This window comes from Macaca nemestrina, chromosome 14, assembly GCF_043159975.1.
Source record: "Macaca nemestrina isolate mMacNem1 chromosome 14, mMacNem.hap1, whole genome shotgun sequence".
Taxonomy (NCBI): domain Eukaryota; kingdom Metazoa; phylum Chordata; class Mammalia; order Primates; family Cercopithecidae; genus Macaca; species Macaca nemestrina.
The window spans coordinates 56,589,155-56,606,264 of NC_092138.1; the positions used below are offsets into that span (position 1 = coordinate 56,589,155).

A 17,110-nucleotide genomic window follows, 5' to 3' on the forward strand; every position below is an offset into this window, starting at 1 on the left:
TGCCTAGCTAATTTAGAGGGTTTCACCGTATCAGTCAGGCTGGTCTTGAACTCCTGACCTCAAATGATCCCCCGCCTCGGCCTCCCAAATTGCTGGGATTACAGGCATGAGCCACAGCACTCCGCCTGATCTGAGTTGATTTCTGTTGCTTGCAACCTGAAGTCCTAATTAATAGTACAGGTAAGACCTTCCATGATCTGACAGCATTTTTCTCTTCAGCCTTTCCTAGAAATATACTCTTCAGGCCTGTTCAACAGCCCCACATATACTTACTGCATCTAAGATTCATTTTAAGTATAACTTATTTAAAACATTTCCACATCACTTCCATTCTCAATCCTCCTAAAATTAACCACTTCTTTTTTTTGTAACCCACTGTTCTCCCTAGAGTGTCCAGAACTCTTTACTGCAGGCGCTTGCTCAGTTTCTTCTCCAGTATACTGTTAGTTCCCAGGAACTATGCATATACATTTTTTTTGTAGTCTCAACACCTAATACATTGCCTGGAACAAGCTAGGGATGCAAGTATTTGTCAAAATTCTAAACTGATAATTTCAGGACCCACACAGAGCTTCTTTTTCTATCACACTTGTAGCAAATTGCATTAATGACCCCAGTTCTTCACTTCTCCCTATATCCACAGCTTGCAATGTAATTTGGCAGTGCTCTTCTGCTACAGGCAAGAGACATAATTCCCTACCCTTCTGCTCAGCCATCTAACTTACTTTGGCCAAATGGATGTTAGCAGATGTGCAGCAAGTGGAGTCTCAAAAAAGCTTGTGCAATTAGGATGACTGACTTGTGCTTCCACCATCATCATGAAAATTATATATCCAAAGTGGCCCACTGGTCCCAGAAGATAAGAAACAAGTAGAGCACAGCTGCCTCAACTAAGCTACCCAGACAAGCCCAGCCTGGAGGTGAGTCCTCAGACAACCTGTAGAAACATGAATGAGCCCAGCCAGGACCATACTACCCGAAGCTTGAAACTCCTGAGCTAAATAAAAACTATTATTTTTGTTGTTGGTTGTTGCACACTATTACTGTGGCTATAGTTAACCGATATGCACTCTGTCTAAAAGAGACCCTTTCCCTGTATTTCTCTGTTAGTAGTAAGAAGTCTTCAAAACTGGTTTGATATTGTCACTATACGATACACAGAAGTCTTACAAGAAATCTTGAGACCACTGCTAGGGTTGTAGTATGCATATATGTGATTTTTACAGTCCAGCAGAACACTTTCTTGCTGGGTCCTGGGCATTATAAGAAGTTTAAAAGAAGTGTAAGGATTTTGAGTTCTAAACAACTTTATAAATATCCTTCAGGATTACCCCCCACCCCATGGGCATTTTTTCCCCAGTAGAAATAAAACTTAATTACTTTTCCCCCCTTTTGTTTGTTTTTGTAAAGGCAATTATTATTAAAGAACATGGTAGCCTTGCAGTGTCTTTGGAAGAAATGCTTGCTAAACATTTATGTGGCCATCATTTTGCTAGGCTTTTACATGAATCTTCAATTATTCATCTGTCATATGAAGTCCCACTGTACAGATGACTAAACTAAGGCTAAGGTTAAGCAACTTGCCTTAAATCATTACTAAGTGGTGGAAATGCTATTGGAATGTACGACTTCTGAACGCCAAAGTCAGTGCTCCTTCACTATTTTATACTGCACCTTTGATTGCTATTACTACTGAAAATTTTAAATAATACAGAAATAAGTGAACATTTATTGAATGTATTAGTTCCTTTGAGGACACAGGAAGGAAAAAAATGTCATTCAATAGCTTAAAACCACTTTCTTTTGATCCATGTCATGCTTATATGGCACTAGTAGCCACTGTAGTTGCTATTTTGATAAAGAGGCTACTACAAATTGATATTTTTCTTCATATTGATATCCAGTTTTGGCAACATCATTGATTAAATACTGCTATCTTCTCCATTGTTTAGTTACTACTGACTTACACAGATTTGACTTCTTTCAGTTTCTTCACCTGTGTAATACCTACCTCATAATGAGGATAAACTATGCATATACAACTAGAAAAGAATAAGTGATTAATGCAGGCTGTCTAGTTGTTTTTTGCATTGTTACTTGGTTTAAATCGTTGCAAACTGTTGTGGTAAATGTTGCTATATACCTTGAAATCTGATGATCACAGCCATTTGAACATTTTATTTTTCTGAGTTATCACATGTCCAGGAATTCCAAGGTCAGGTTTTAAGCCCCAACATCTCATTTTAAGCCTAGGACCAACATCAGACTATCTACTTTACAAAAGGGCTTTAGGCAACTTTCTCCTGTTTACAGCTTCCATTACCCACCTTATTCTAAAGACTATTTTACCCCTTAAGGAAGCTCAAATATGATATAATCAAGTCAAAATAACAAGTACATATCACCTGTAAAGTATTCCTACAAACAGTTTTAATCTCAATGGAAACGACTTTCAATTTATAGGAAATAGGTGGTGCAAGCCGACTCCAAGATAGCCCCCAGTGATCCCTCCCCAATGGTATTCACTGCCTTGCATAATCCATTCCCCTTGATTAACTTCCAACCAATACAATACCTTGATGTTGAGATGTCACTTCTGTGATTAGATTATAAAGATTCCAACTTTGGTCCTGCCAGCAGACTCCCCCTTGTTGGCTTTGATGAAGCAACTTGCCACACTGGGGAGGCCCATATAGCAAAAATCAGAGAGGGCAGTCTCTGGCCAACAGCTACCTAGGAATTGAGGTCCTCAGTCCAACCCCAAAAGAACTAAACACCAACGATATGAGCTTGAAAATGAAACCTTCCTCAGTGGAGCCTTTTGATGAGACACCAGCTTTGGCTGATACTTTACAGCCTCAAGAGGATCCACCTAAGCTGTGTTAGGATTCCTGAACCACAGGACATTTGAGATAATGTGTGCTATTTTAACCCACCAAGTTTTGGAGTAATTTATTAAGCAGCAATAGATAACCAATATCAAAGTCTTGTAGAAAAATATTTTACAAACACAAAATGTGAGGTGCTTCACATGCTGGAGTGCCCTAAAAATTTCAAAAAGTCAATGATAGTTTTAAAATATGAAAGACTATTCTAGATTAAGAAGTCAAAGAAGCAATAGTTAATAAATAACTATTAATAGATACAATACACAAACCTTGAATTTAGATCTTTTTAAAGCAGAAGTTATAAAAGGCATTCTTAGAGCAATGAGGAAATTTGAAATATGGATTAGATATTAGATATTATGAAATTACTAATTTCCTTAAGTGTGATATTATCGGTGACAAATTATGTTAAGAATGCCCTAATTCTTATAAGATGCATAATGAAGTATCCAGTTGATAAGCATTTAAGTAATTTCAAAAGAAAGTATAAACTATGGAGATGAAGCAAATCTGGCAAAATGTTAATAACTGTGGAATCTAGTTAACAAGTCCATGAATGTTCACTGTACTTTTCTTTCAATTTTTTGGTTTGTTTTGAGACAAAGTCTTGCTCTGTCAACACCCAGGCTGCAGTGCAGTGGCACTATCATGGCTCACTGCAACCCTGACCTCCCAGGCTCAAGTGATCCTCCCACCTCAGCCTTCTGAGTAGCTGGGATTACAGACACGCAACATCATGTCTGGCTAATTTTTAATTTTTTTGTAGAGATGCGATCTCGCTCTGTTGCCCAGGCTGGTCTTGAACTCTGGGTTCAAAAGATGCTTCCACCTCAGCCTCCCAAAATGCTGGGATTACAAGTGTGAGCCACTGCACCCAGCCTCTTTAAATTTTTATGTATGAATATTTTTATTAAAAAATTGAAGGAAAACTCATGAAAAAATGCTATTAAAGTCTTCAAAACTATTTATAATCACAACTATACTGCATATAATTTCTACAGAAAATAATGCATTAGCGATTAGAATAGTTTTTTAAAAATAGATTGAATAACACTTTAAAAGTCTGGAATTTATCTAAGACTTTCAGGAAGGATGATACATCACAAATGGTCTTTTATGCATTTTATCATTTCCTAATAAAATAACCGTAACATACAAAGTGGTAACTGCTAAGGAACCTACCTCCCACTCTTATCCTCAGAATTATCTCTGTAAAGAATCCATTTTTACCTTTGCTTCTTCCATCACTTAAGAAGATTATGAGGTAGATAATAAATTTCATTGCATTGCTATTTAGTTATAAATTCAGCTAGTCATATAAATAGTAACATACTCATCTAAAGGAACCTAATGCCAGAAAGAAGGTAATAGTTATGAAATGGAGACAATAATAACTTAACTCTTTTGTAGGCAATGGGGTTTCAAATGCAATATGAAGTACATTAATTCCAAGAGTTGTACCGCTAGAGGTGAGATGGCAATGTAAATAGTCTAAAAAATGTACACTATCTTGATCTACCGATTCCATGTATAAAATGTTCTTAAGGAACTAGTAAGACTCTTGTGAGATTTGTCGTATCTTTGCTTGATAGCTGAAAATTGGAAACAGTGCCAGTTAGTAAGAAATGGGTATTATCCATATGATAGAATATTGTATTTATTAATGTGGAGCTCTTGGTACCAAATATAAGTTTAAAAATCAGGTTATCAAAGAGTATGTATGATACAATGCTTTTTTAATAAAATAAAACACATTTACATACATAGTCACTATGCCACAAGATGTTACGAATAGTTTTCTCTAGATAGTGGCCTTACAGGCAATTTTTATTTGGGGTGTGTGTGTGTGTATGTTTTACTCAGTAAATGTTTATTACTTTTGTATTCAGAAAAAACATTAATAGACTCATAGGAAAGTTTAACTAAAAAAGAAAATATCATATTATTTAACATATCCTTGAAGTGAGATTGCTTCCTTTTGCTAAGCTATATTTTGTAATCTCCACAACAAACATTAAATAGTAAAATAAAAGTTGATATAAAAAAACTTGCACAGTAATAGGAAGCAGTGTTTACATTCTGCCGCTCCTTACATTTTGAAAAGGGAACTCATAATCTTAACCAAGACTATTTCTTATCATTATTCAAAAGTACCTACTTTTCCTAAATATTGCAAATAAATTATTTGTACTTATTAACTTAATGCTAGACTGGACTTATTAACAAGAAAGCAGTGTATTGTAAAGGAACCAGTCAGACTTGGGTTAAATTCCTAATTTTGCCATTTAACTTTGACATAACCACCTAAACCCAATCAACAAAAAGAAAAGTATAGGTTATGTAACTGAGCCAGTGAACAGAATATTTAAAGTCCAGGTACACACCAGGAAGTTGCAATTTAATACTCACCAAAGTACATATCCCCTTCTATTTACATTTTACTCATTTCCTTTTGATATTCCAGAAGTTTTTACTTAGATTATTCTAGACAATTAGAACCTTTTCTTGCCCATTTGGGGAAGAATTATTCTTCTAAGGCTGTAATTTGGCATTAAGCCAGGAAATTCATGGTTCTTTATACCATGAATATTGAGAATGTTGCTCACTGTATTTGGCAATGTCTTCTTTATGAAAAGATCTTTCCCACTTTTGAAAATAGAATAGTTATGCCTCTCTCAGGAAATTGGGTTACCTCAGACACAATAAATTGTGTAATTAATGTGATGGTTTCTTCTTTGTGTTAATTGCTAGGATGTTCACACACATCTGTGACCTCCTCTCTAGAAAGTATAGCATGGCATGTACTTTGAGTAGTTAACTCCCTCTTGGCTTCACTTTTTTTTTCTCTCTTACATGATTCATCCTATTATGTCTACTTCTGAAAGCAGGGATAATACTCGCCCTCATTTAAAAGGGTTTTAAGGATTAAATATCAGTGTGTCTACCATACTGCCTGGACAACATAGAGGGCTCAAAAATAGTAATTTCACATGACAGGGGTTCTAGACTTTCAAATAACCCAGTTTGACGTACTCTTGCTTATGTAATCACTTGATAAAATTCAATATGTTCCGAACTCCCTTTGAAATAATGGAAAATGACAAAAATAAATAGTCAAATGTCAGAACTAGAATGAAAAATGAAGTTACCTCAAACAGTGAAGGGCAAAAGAAACTGGATCTAAGCCTGGAGTTAAATTGAGACCTCGTCTGTCTGAACTGATAGATGACTAACATAGTTTACCAACTGGCTTTTTCTTCATCTAAAAATAAGCCATTTAACAAATATATTTTAGGATTTTTAACTGACAAATCAAGAAATTATCTTATATTGTTTTATGAATAATTTATAAATTATTTTATAAATATAATTTAAAAATTTTAAAAATAGTTACCCTAAAACAAGACCTTTAAATGTATCAGTGCTGTTTGAAAAACCTAGCAATGAAGATGGAGAAGTTAAATAAAAGATAATTGACAACAATTAACAGTTTGGTGTACATAATAAAAGCAAATTATATGAGTAACAGCCCTTATCTTCTCCTTAGTGGCTAAGGTAAGGGGAAGATGTCATTGTCATTGTGTTGTTGCTGATTATAGCTCTTTTTAAATTTGTTTTCATACTCTTGAAAACCTACCCAAATTACACAGGAAAATCTCACAGTTCAGCAGTGCAAAAATTTTATTTCTTTGTTTCCCCTCCCCACCACTTTACAAGATGTAAAATTTTACTTAATCCACAGTATTTTCTTTTTTAATCATCTGTTATCAGTCATGTCAAATGTGAGGAAAAAAACACTAATCAATTAAAAATATCCGTCCCCCTTCCCCACTGCTACAGCAAATTTAGGATAAATCTACAGCATTCACTTACTTTAGCTGGTTCTGATACTGAGGAATACTTTTTTATTTGAGAATCAACACCTAAAGACTTGGCTAATTGTACAGCATTTGAATCATCACTGATAAGTGTTCCAAGAGCCACGAGAAGTCTAAAAGTGGCTTCTAAGTCTTGTACTACTTCCAAGATTGTGCTAATTAGTGACAAACATTGAGCTTTCCCTTCAATGTTATGGTCTTTATGAAAACAAACAGAATAGTTCAGGGCCAATGTAGCCAGAGCAATGTGAATGTTCTTATTGCTCCCTGATTTCAGTTCTATTGCATGGGACATCAGTGATTCCCTCTGGGACATCATGAGTTTTTGTCCTGCCTGGCCAATAAAACAATTGCAAAAAGTCCTGAGAGCAAGCAGCTGGTTTGCTGGCTTTCCTTTAGGGTTCAGAAGATTGATAAGATGACTGCTGAACTGAGTCCCTTCCTTTTCATTGCAGAAGTTCTCATTCACACTGGGGTGTTTAATTGACAACCGAAGAATGTCAAGTGCAGGAAAGACAATATCTATTAAAAAAAAAAGTCATTAATACTTATGAAAATAAAGAAAATTTCTTTTGACTATCAACTTTTAAGGATTTTATGTTCCCACTACAAAATTAACCATTTTAGAAAATGTGAAAAATCATGTGTCAGCTTTTAAAAAATGCACGTTTCCGAAACTTTTGTTAATTTTCCATAATTTTATATAAACTAGATTAATTATTGTAAGATCATATTCACTTTAAAATAAGGTAACTCTCTCAGGTTATCAAATAGCCTACACACTGTGAGTATTCAAAAATGAATGGAAAGAACAGGGCACAGACCTTGCTTTTAAAACTTCTGAAGACCGAACAATTAAACGGGAAATTCTTTTTTTTTTTTTGAGACAGAGTTTCACTCTTGTTGCCCAGGCTGGATTGCAATGGCGTGATCTTGGCTTGCTGCAACCTCAACCTCCCGGGTTCAAGCAATTCTCCTGTCTCAGCCTCCCAGGTAGCTGGGATTACAGGTGCATGTCGCCACATCTGGCTAATTTTTGTATTTTTAGTAGAGACGAGGTTTCATCATATTGGTCAGGTTGCTCTCAAACTCCTGACCTCAGGTAATCCACCCACCTTGGCCTCCCAAAGTGCTGGGATTACAGGCGTGGGCCACCGAGCCCAGCCAGAAAGTTCTTAAGAATTCCAGTTAACAAGTGATAGGATGCTTATAGGTTGGTGGGAGCTTTATAATCAAGGACTTGGGTAGATGCCATCTGAATGAATGCACAAAGTAATCTTAGCATCACCAAAGGTGAGAAAATCCAACATTATGTGCTCCATAATATAAAAGTAGTATGCATCATCATTTATAAAGAATTTTACCTAAAAAAAACTCCTACTGAACCAGAATCTAATTTTGCCACTAGCAATAAATACAGAGATGGAGGAACACATCAGCAAAATCCATAATATGGGACATTTTATTGAAAAAAAAAAAAAAAAAGGCTTTTTCTGCAATAAATCAATGGCATGAAAAAAACAAAAACAAAAACAAAAAACGGGCAAGGACTCTTTGGGAATCAAAAAAGATTTAACTGACATAATTGGGAAAAAAAAACACCAAACTTATAGTGCATGTTTATAGCCTAGGGTTAACAGGTCACTAAGAGTATCTTGGATGCCTGGCAGGGAATCCACAAATGCTCTCAAACAGTAAACAAACTGGTGCATATATGGGGATCATTATATTACCTTCAGATTCTCATAAGGCATCTAACGAAAACAAGATTATCAATTCCAGTAGTGTAGTGAACCCTTTTCGTGAAGATTTTCCATAGTGAACTAGAACTACCCAAATTAACTTTTATTTAATCTACAAATACCAGTAATATTGATAGAAATGAAGATAAAATTTCTTGCTTTCTGGTTATATTTTTGAAGAGTGTTTATTTACCTTCAGGCCAGTTAATAGCTTTCCACAAAATCTGAAGTTGCTGGACTGTGGGTTTTTCTGAAGAACTGTTACATATTAGAGACAGTATCTTCTCAAGTAGTATCAAGTCATCCTCAGTTAACTTCTTCTCTTCAGGTGCAGTTCCATTAAGTTCCTTCAGTTTACCTAAAACCCAAAACCAAACTTTCAAAATTCCCTAACTGTAATTGGCCAGATAATATATAAATGTCAAGACTTTCAATAAAAGTACTCTAGTGTACACCATGGGGATTTAAGATGTTTCTCAGCAATTATCACAATCATCAAAAACCATAAAGTAAGGATAAGGCTTGTGAGCTTTGTCTTTTTTTTTTCTTTGAGACGGAGTGTTGCTCCGTCACCCAGGCTGGAGTGCAGTGGTGTGATCTCGGCTCACTGCAAGCTCCACCTCCTGGGTTCAAGCAATTCTCCTGCCTCAGTTTCCCAAGTAGCTGGGATTACAGGCGTCTGCCACCACGCCCAGCTAATTTTTTGTGTTTTTAGTGGAGACAGGGTTTCACTGTGTTAGCCAGGATGGTCTCGATCTCCTGACCTCATGATCCACCCTCCTCAGACTCCCGAAGTGCTGAGATTACAGGCGTGAGCCATCACACCCAGCCCTGTTTTTTCTGTTGTTGTTTTTTTGAGACAGAATCTCACTCTGTTGCCCAGGCTGGAGTGCAGTGGCTTGATCTTGGCTCACTGCAACCTCTGCCATCAGGATTGAAGCGATCCTCCTGCTCCCGCCTCCCAAGTAGCTGGGACTACCAGCATGAACCACCACACCAGTTAATTTTTGCATTCTTAGTAGAGATGGGGTTTCACTATGTTGGCCAGGCTGACCACCATGGTGACCAACTCCTGACCTCAAGCGACCCGCCTGCCCTGAACTCCCAAACTGCTGGGATTACAGGCATGAGCCACCACGTCCAGCCTCCATTTTGAATGACTTTCAAAGAAATATGTGTAATATATATTCAAGTATAAGTCAATAACCTAGTTTCTCCATGAGAAAATTTATAACAACTTTTTAGCCAATTTATGTCAACTTCTACAGTTGTCAATGAAATAGTCAAAGAGTTAAATGCCTACTGATAACATTTAATTTATGACTTAGTTCCATATGCATATCTGACATCACATTATTTTAAAAATTTATTTAATGGACATACTGCCCTTTCTTCCCATGTTCACATTTCATGAAACAATTTCCTTCAAATCCTTCACATGTATCTTTAGTATCAGCATCCTTTTTATGACTTTTGAGTTACTGTGTTTCTTTAAAAATCTTTATCTCAAGAATAAAAAAGTCCAAATTCCGATAATAAAGGTAAATTATCCAAATTTACACCGTTGAAATCAATTATAAATGGAAACTAGGGCCTGTTTCACTAATCTCAGGTATTAACAACTTTAATTCTAATAAACAAAAATCAAGTTTATTAAGGAATGCAAATATCAAGATACCTGTTAGATTTTCACGAGTTTTTAAAAAACATCTAAAAGTGTGCATATACTACATTATTCAAAATAAAGCAATTAAGAAAACATTAATGAGTGATTTTTATAAATTTTTACAATACTGACCCTGCCTTATACTCTGGTAAGTATGTTATGTTATGTTATCCCAATTAATTCTCATCATAATCTTTGTGGCGAACAAGCTAACAGTATCCTTAGTCCAAAACAACAACAACAACAAAACACTGTTATTTTGTTTTGAGGAACACAAACAGAAAAAGCAATCAAAGTGGCTAAAGCAGATTCATTTCTTTTTTTTTTTTCTTGAGACGGAGTCTTGCTCTGTTGCCCAGGCTGGAGTGCAGTGACACGATCTCGGGCTCACTGCAACTGCGCCACCTCCCAGGTTCAAGTGATTCTCGTGCCAGAGTAGCTGTGATTACAGGCACCCACCTCCATGTCCAGCTAATTTTTGTATTTTTAGTAGAGATAGGGTTTCACCATGTTAGCCAGGCTAGTCTTGAATTCCTGACCTCAGGCAGTTCGCCCACCTTGGCCTCCCAAAATGCTGGGATTACAGGCATGAGCCACTGCACCAGGCCAGCAGATTCATTTCTAATGGGCAATTGAAAATGAACTTGTGGCCGGGTGCGGTGGCTCAAGCCTGTAATCCCAGCACTTTGGGAGGCCAAGAAGGGCGGATCACGAGGTCAGGAAATCAAGACCATCCTGGCTAACACGGTGAAACCCCGTCTCTACTAAAAACTACAAAAAAAAAACCAGCCGGGCGAGGTGGCAGGCGCCTGTAGTCCCAGCTAATGTAGTCCCAGCTACTCGGAAGGCTGAGGCAGGAGAGTGGCGTAAACCCGGGCGGCGGAGCTTGCAGTGAGCTGAGATCCGGCCACTGCACTCCAGCCTGGGCGACAGAGCGAGACTCCGTCTCAAAAAAAAAAAAAAAAGAAAAAAAAAAAAAGAAAATGAACTTGTATTATTTCTGAGGTCCACTAATTTTTTAAAGATAAGATCTTTATTTTTCAAATGCTTGACTCATTGATGTTCATTAATTTTTTTAAAAAAACATTAAGAACCTGGGTGGGTAGAATTTACATTTTCTACCTTTAATTTTTTTTTATTAAAGTCATCATAAATTACTTACTTAACATTTGTGTAAGGCTTCTTAGAAAGTATTATGGATCCTTTACCAAACTGTATATTTGTGGTGGACATAGTTGTTTAATACCACAATAGAAATCTCTATTCATATTAAGTACCCAATTCCTGACACATGTTGGGAAGAGAAACAACCTTGATGACATCTCAAACAGTCTGTGAATATGTGAAAAAATTAACTAAAGAGACTTACCTAATATTTGTGTAGGGTTTGCTTGGTCAAATGTGACAGCCTCTTTTTTAGGGAAATAAATATTCATTGTTTTAGATGCAGCTGATCGGTAGGCACTATTCCCTATTTAAAGAATAGAAGATGATGATAACCGTAAGTAGTGATCAAAAATGAGATTTTACTAACCATATGACTTAGTTTTGACAATTATTGAGATATGCAACTATTCAGTGCATGCACTAAACAAGGAACCTCAAGGGGAAAAATATCCACAATATTTTGGTTACTTTATATTTATTGATATAATATTTTTTGGTTTGGGGAATGGCAGCTAAAATGTAGAACAGGATCATCTCATACTTTCTACTTCTTTTTTTTCTTTCTGAGATACGGTGCAGTGGTGCAATTACAGCTCACTACAGCCTCGACCTTCTGGGCTCAAGCGATCCTCCCACCTCAGCCTCCCAAAGTGCTTGGATTACAGGTGTGAGCCACCAAGCCTGGCCTAATTCAATCTAAATTATACATTTTAAAAAATGTCAAAGAATACCATATAATTATATGAAACTTTCCATTCTCATCTTTTCTAAGGCATGCTGATCTCTCCCTTATGTCTTTTATTGCTTATTCCAAATGATGTAGTAGGCATTATCGTTTGCTCTAATCTTTTTCTGCATCATCTTTATAAATTCCCAAGTTATAAATCCCTGAAGGACAGGAGTCCTAGTCTTTTTTTTTTTTAAATTATTTTATTAAGTTTCAGGGTACATGTGCAGGACGTGCAAGTTTGTTACATAGGTAAATGTGTGCCATGGTGGTTTGTTGAGGAGTCCTAGCCTTTTTTTTTTTTTGAGACACAGTGTCGCTCTGTTGCCCAGGCTGGAGTACAGTGGCGTAATATCGGCTCACTGCAACCTCCGCCTCCTGGGTTCAAGCAATTCTCCTGCCTTAGCCTCCAGAATAGCTGGGATTACAGGCATGTACCACCACGCCTGGCTAATTTTTGTATTTTTAGTAGAGACAGGGTTTCACCATATTGGCCAGGCTGGTCTTGAACTCCTGACCTCGTCATCCACCTGCCTCGGCCTCCCAAAGTGCTGAGATTACAGGCGTGAGCCACCATGCCCAGCCACCTTTGGGATTTTTATGAAAGCTCCATCATGGAGGCATGACTGATTTTTTTTTTTTTTTTTCAGGCATGAACCACCAGGCCCATCCAAGTCCTAGTCTTTTACACTTTTTTTCACATCTTAAGTCTCTATTATATTAACAGAAACTCAGTATCTGATCATGAACTGGCACATGATGAAAATTCATCAATATTCAATGAATAAAGTGACTTCAATTAAGTATAATTTAAATCTAATTTACATATCAAATTTCAAATCTGAATCAACGTAAACCCTATTTTGTTCTAACGTACATTTAAGGTATTGTGCAAAAATATGAATAAAAGATTTAATATTCTGAGTATATCAGGAATAGAAAGGGATGAAGGTAAAGATGAAACAGTGAGACTGGTGTATAAAATTAATTCTGTTTATAAAGAATAAATTTTTCTTGACATAAAAATGAGCTATACACACGCTGCCTGCATTCTTGGTCATTATAGTCTAGTAGTTGTGTTAAGAATGCAAATATTAATCAAATATCATCCAAATATGTATAATGAAAAGTTCCCTGATGGAAAAGTTCAGGATGCAATGAAAGATAAGAGTAGGTGATCTAGCAAAGGGCATATGTGGGTGTTCAGAAAAGTTTCACTGAGCTTATCTAATACTGTATTATACAATTAAGTAAAAAAGAAAAGGCAGAAAAACAGCCAATAATTTGTGGTCTAAATGACAAGGCAAAGGGCAATACATAAGTATGTCAAAAGAAAACAGTGAGTTCAAAGCTCTGGAGGTAGAAAACAGTATTACATGCTAAGAAACTGACACCGGTCAGTATGGCGGGACAGAGGAAAGGCAGAGAGGAATGTGAGGCAAGGCAAAAGAAAAATATTCACTGGGAAGCCACTGAAGAGTTTTTTAATCAAGGGAGGCGCAGAAACATAAGAGTAAGCAATAAAATGATCACTGTCTGCAGTATGGATCATGGAGAGACCAATTTGGAAGTTATTTCATTATTCTAGGCAAGAGGTGACATTAGCTTGTACTAAGGTATATAAAGTTCCAATATACACACCATACTGTTAAAAACTAACTTCTGGAAAATGGGAGGGAGCACTGTTAACTTTTGTTAACAAGTGCAGCTAACAATTACTAAGCATTAATTTGGTAAAAAGTTATTTACATAAATTTTATAATTTTAAGCTCTTAATTCTAGTAAGTAGATATTACCTCAACTTTGCAAATGAGAAAAACAAAAGCACAGACACATCAAATAAATTGTTCAAGGTCAAGCAGATAAAAAGTAGTAGAGCTGAGATTTTTTTTTTTTTTTTTTTTTTTTAGACGGAGTCTCACGCTGTTGCCCAGGCTGGAGTGCAGTGGCGCGATCTCGGCTCACTGCAAGCTCCGCCTCCCGGGTTCCCGCCATTCTCCTGCCTCAGCCTCCTGAGTAGCTGGGACTACAGGCGCCCGCCACCGCGCCAGGCTAATTTTTTTTTTTTTTTTTTTGTATTTTTAGTAGAGACGGGGTTTCACTGTGGTCTCGATCTCCTGACCTTGTGATCCGCCCGCCTCGGCCTCCCAAAGTGCTGGGATTACAGGCTTGAGCCACCGCGCCCGGCCTAGAGCTGAGATTTGAATTTAGATTCTCACTCCAGAATCCATAATCTTTTTTTTTTTTTTTTTTTTTTTTTTTGAGACGGAGTCTCGCTCTGTCACCCAGGCTGGAGTGCAGTGGCCGGATCTCAGCTCACTGCAAGCTCCGCCTCCCGGGTTCACGCCATTCTCCTGCCTCAGCCTCCCGAGTAGCTGGGACTACAGGCGCCTGCCACCTCGCCCGGCTAAGTTTTTGTATTTTTAGTAGAGACGGAGTTTCACTGTGGTCTCGATCTCCTGACCTTGTGATCCGCCCGTCTCGGCCTCCCAAAGTGCTGGGATTACAGGCTTGAGCCACCGCGCCCGGCCTCAGAATCCATAATCTTAATTAGAGTTACTATGTTATACGTCAGTATTGCTAACCAATGTTACTTACGCAATTAAAAAATAGCTTACAAAATCACATGCCAAGTGATGGACATGGTAGCATGAGCATGTAAACCCAACTACTCAGGAGGCTCCGGTGCGAGGATCATGTGAGCCCACGAGTTTGAGCCCAGGCCAGGCAACAAAACAAGATCCCATCTCAAAAGTAATAAAAAATAAAAACATGGGCTAGGTTAGTTATTGAGTGGTAGGTTTATGGGTGTTTATTTTAATGCTGAATAACACATATGTTACTCAATTTCTCTCATATAAATTACGAAGAATATAAAAATTAAGTAGAAAAAAAAATGCCAAGATATCTGTCAAACTTGAAAGAGATGAACCACAAATTTAGCTCTGTGTTTTACTGGCAGCCAATATACCAGCACATATTCAATGAACAAGTTAGGTATGTCAGACTGTAGACTAGATAACTAAGGATTAAAAAACAATTAGTTGCTCAGAAGAATGATAGCTATTCCAGGCCTAAATCACAGAAGCAAATTCTTTCCTGAGTCTTCTTAAAGAGACCAATGTATAATCCAGTGAATAACATTCTCAACACATTAAGTAAGAATGAAGAGATGAGAATAAACATAGACTTTGTAATAGTAGCGAGGAAAGCAGACTTACTACAGTAAAACAGTAGTTTCCGTTCCTAGATGCATATTAGAATCACACTGGAAGATTATAAAACTACCCTTTGCCAAGTCCCTAACTCACAGCAGAATTAGACCAAGTAAGCATCTCTGGGGATAAGGCTGAAGTACGTTTGGAAAGCTCCCCAGATGATTCTAATACGTAGTAATGAGACAATTCTGAGAAAACTCGAAAAGCCAGACAAGTTTGGTCTTGATTTACTACACAAAAAGTTCTCAACCAAGAAAATGACACAAATTTTCTTACTCTTTTCATTAAATAAAAGTTCCAGTGAATTTTTAAAATCTAAAAAAAGGAAAAAGAAACAAAAAGTATGTACCTGTAAATGGATCAACTCCGGCCATGGTAGTTCCCATACTTGTAGAACCTGGTACATAACGACCAGCACCTACAATACAATAGTACTCCTAGTAAGCAAAGGTGACTGCAAATTATAAAGTTCAAACTCTTCTTTGCTTATTTCCATTATTAAGCAGAATTCACAATGGTGTCATACCATACAAAATAAATATGCCATAAATTTAATACAGAAAAATGCTGAGAACAGTGCCTGGGCATGTCATAAGTGCCCAACAAATGTTAGCTACAAATTAAACATTACATGCCTTATGTATTATAATTGTAGAAGTTTAGTAAATTACAAAAATGTAAGTGGATTGGAGAGAAATAAAAGTTTCCAGAAAGAAATGTGAATGCTATTCTATTGAAGTAAAGGGGTGGGACTAACTAGCACATAAGACAATTGGAAAAGACTCAGGTAGGTTAGAGATACTATGACAACAGCCCAGTCACATTTTATTATAGATAATACTTGTGGCTGTCCTATTGAAAATAAAAAGAAGGAAACATAAAAAGTAAGTATAGAGAGAGAATCAGCAGGATTTGGAGATACTCAGAATATTGGATCAGCCTTTATGGGAAGAAGAAAAATGAGCTACTGTTCTAGCCTCTCTCAATTTACACTCCAGGAGTTGTTGTAATTGGTGCAACATATACAGAAAAGCCAAACAAAATTTAAAAAGCAAAACCAGAAAGAGAGTAAGATTAATTAAAATAATGAGAAACACAGAATAAATAGGTTTGTTGAAATTTAACCATATGCCAGCTAATCATCTTCTATGCATATATTCATTATACTATTCTATAGATACCATTATAATTCACAATATTTTAGAAGCAGAAGGCTGAATAACTTGCCCAAGGCATTAAGCTCTTAAGAGGTAAAGTACAGTCTCACACTTTTCTAAATATGGTTTTCTGACCACCTGAATGAATCACAGTTTCAATACACAGATTCCCAGAGTCCACCCATAACCCAGGGGTATTCCAAACTGGCTCCACTTTAGAAACACTTGGGGAACTTTAAGATCGCTGGGCATGGTGGCTCACGCCTGTAAACCCAGCACTTTGGGAGGTTGAGGTGGGCAGATCACCTGAGGTCAGGAGTTCGAGACCAGCCTGCCCAACATGGAGAAACCCCGTCTCTACTAAAAGTACAAAATTAGCCAGACACGGTGGCGCATGCCTGTAATTCTGGCTATTCGGGAGTCTGAGGCAGGAGAATTGCTTAAAGATGCGAGGCAGAGGTTGTGGTGAGCTGAGATCGCACCATTGCACTCCAGCCCGGGCAACAAGAGCAAAACTCTTGACTTGGAAAAAAAAAAAAAATCTAAGATCAAACTACCACCAAGATCATTTATTTAATTAGAATCCTTTGGTGAGAGATCAGATCATGAATAGTTTTAGTTTTAACCTCCTCACTAATCTATTGAATCAGAATCTCTTGGCCGTAGA

At 37.0% G+C, this 17,110-nt stretch overlaps 1 protein-coding gene across 2 annotated transcripts in view; it reads right to left on the minus strand.

Annotated features, from left to right (window-relative positions):
- Window positions 1-6,551: 6,551 nt before the first annotated feature.
- LOC105493877 (phospholipase A2 activating protein) overlaps window positions 6,552-17,110 on the minus strand; it is a 41,734-nt gene continuing 31,175 nt past the window's right edge. For both annotated transcript variants that reach the window (XM_071077881.1, XM_071077882.1), the window contains 4 exons: window positions 15,636-15,704; window positions 11,544-11,645; window positions 8,702-8,866; window positions 6,552-7,288 (listed from right to left, as the gene is read on the minus strand). In XM_071077881.1, coding sequence (XP_070933982.1) covers window positions 6,723-7,288; window positions 8,702-8,866; window positions 11,544-11,645; window positions 15,636-15,704 — 902 coding nt within the window. In that variant the 3' untranslated portion in view covers window positions 6,552-6,722. The remainder of the gene's footprint in view (window positions 7,289-8,701; window positions 8,867-11,543; window positions 11,646-15,635; window positions 15,705-17,110) is intronic.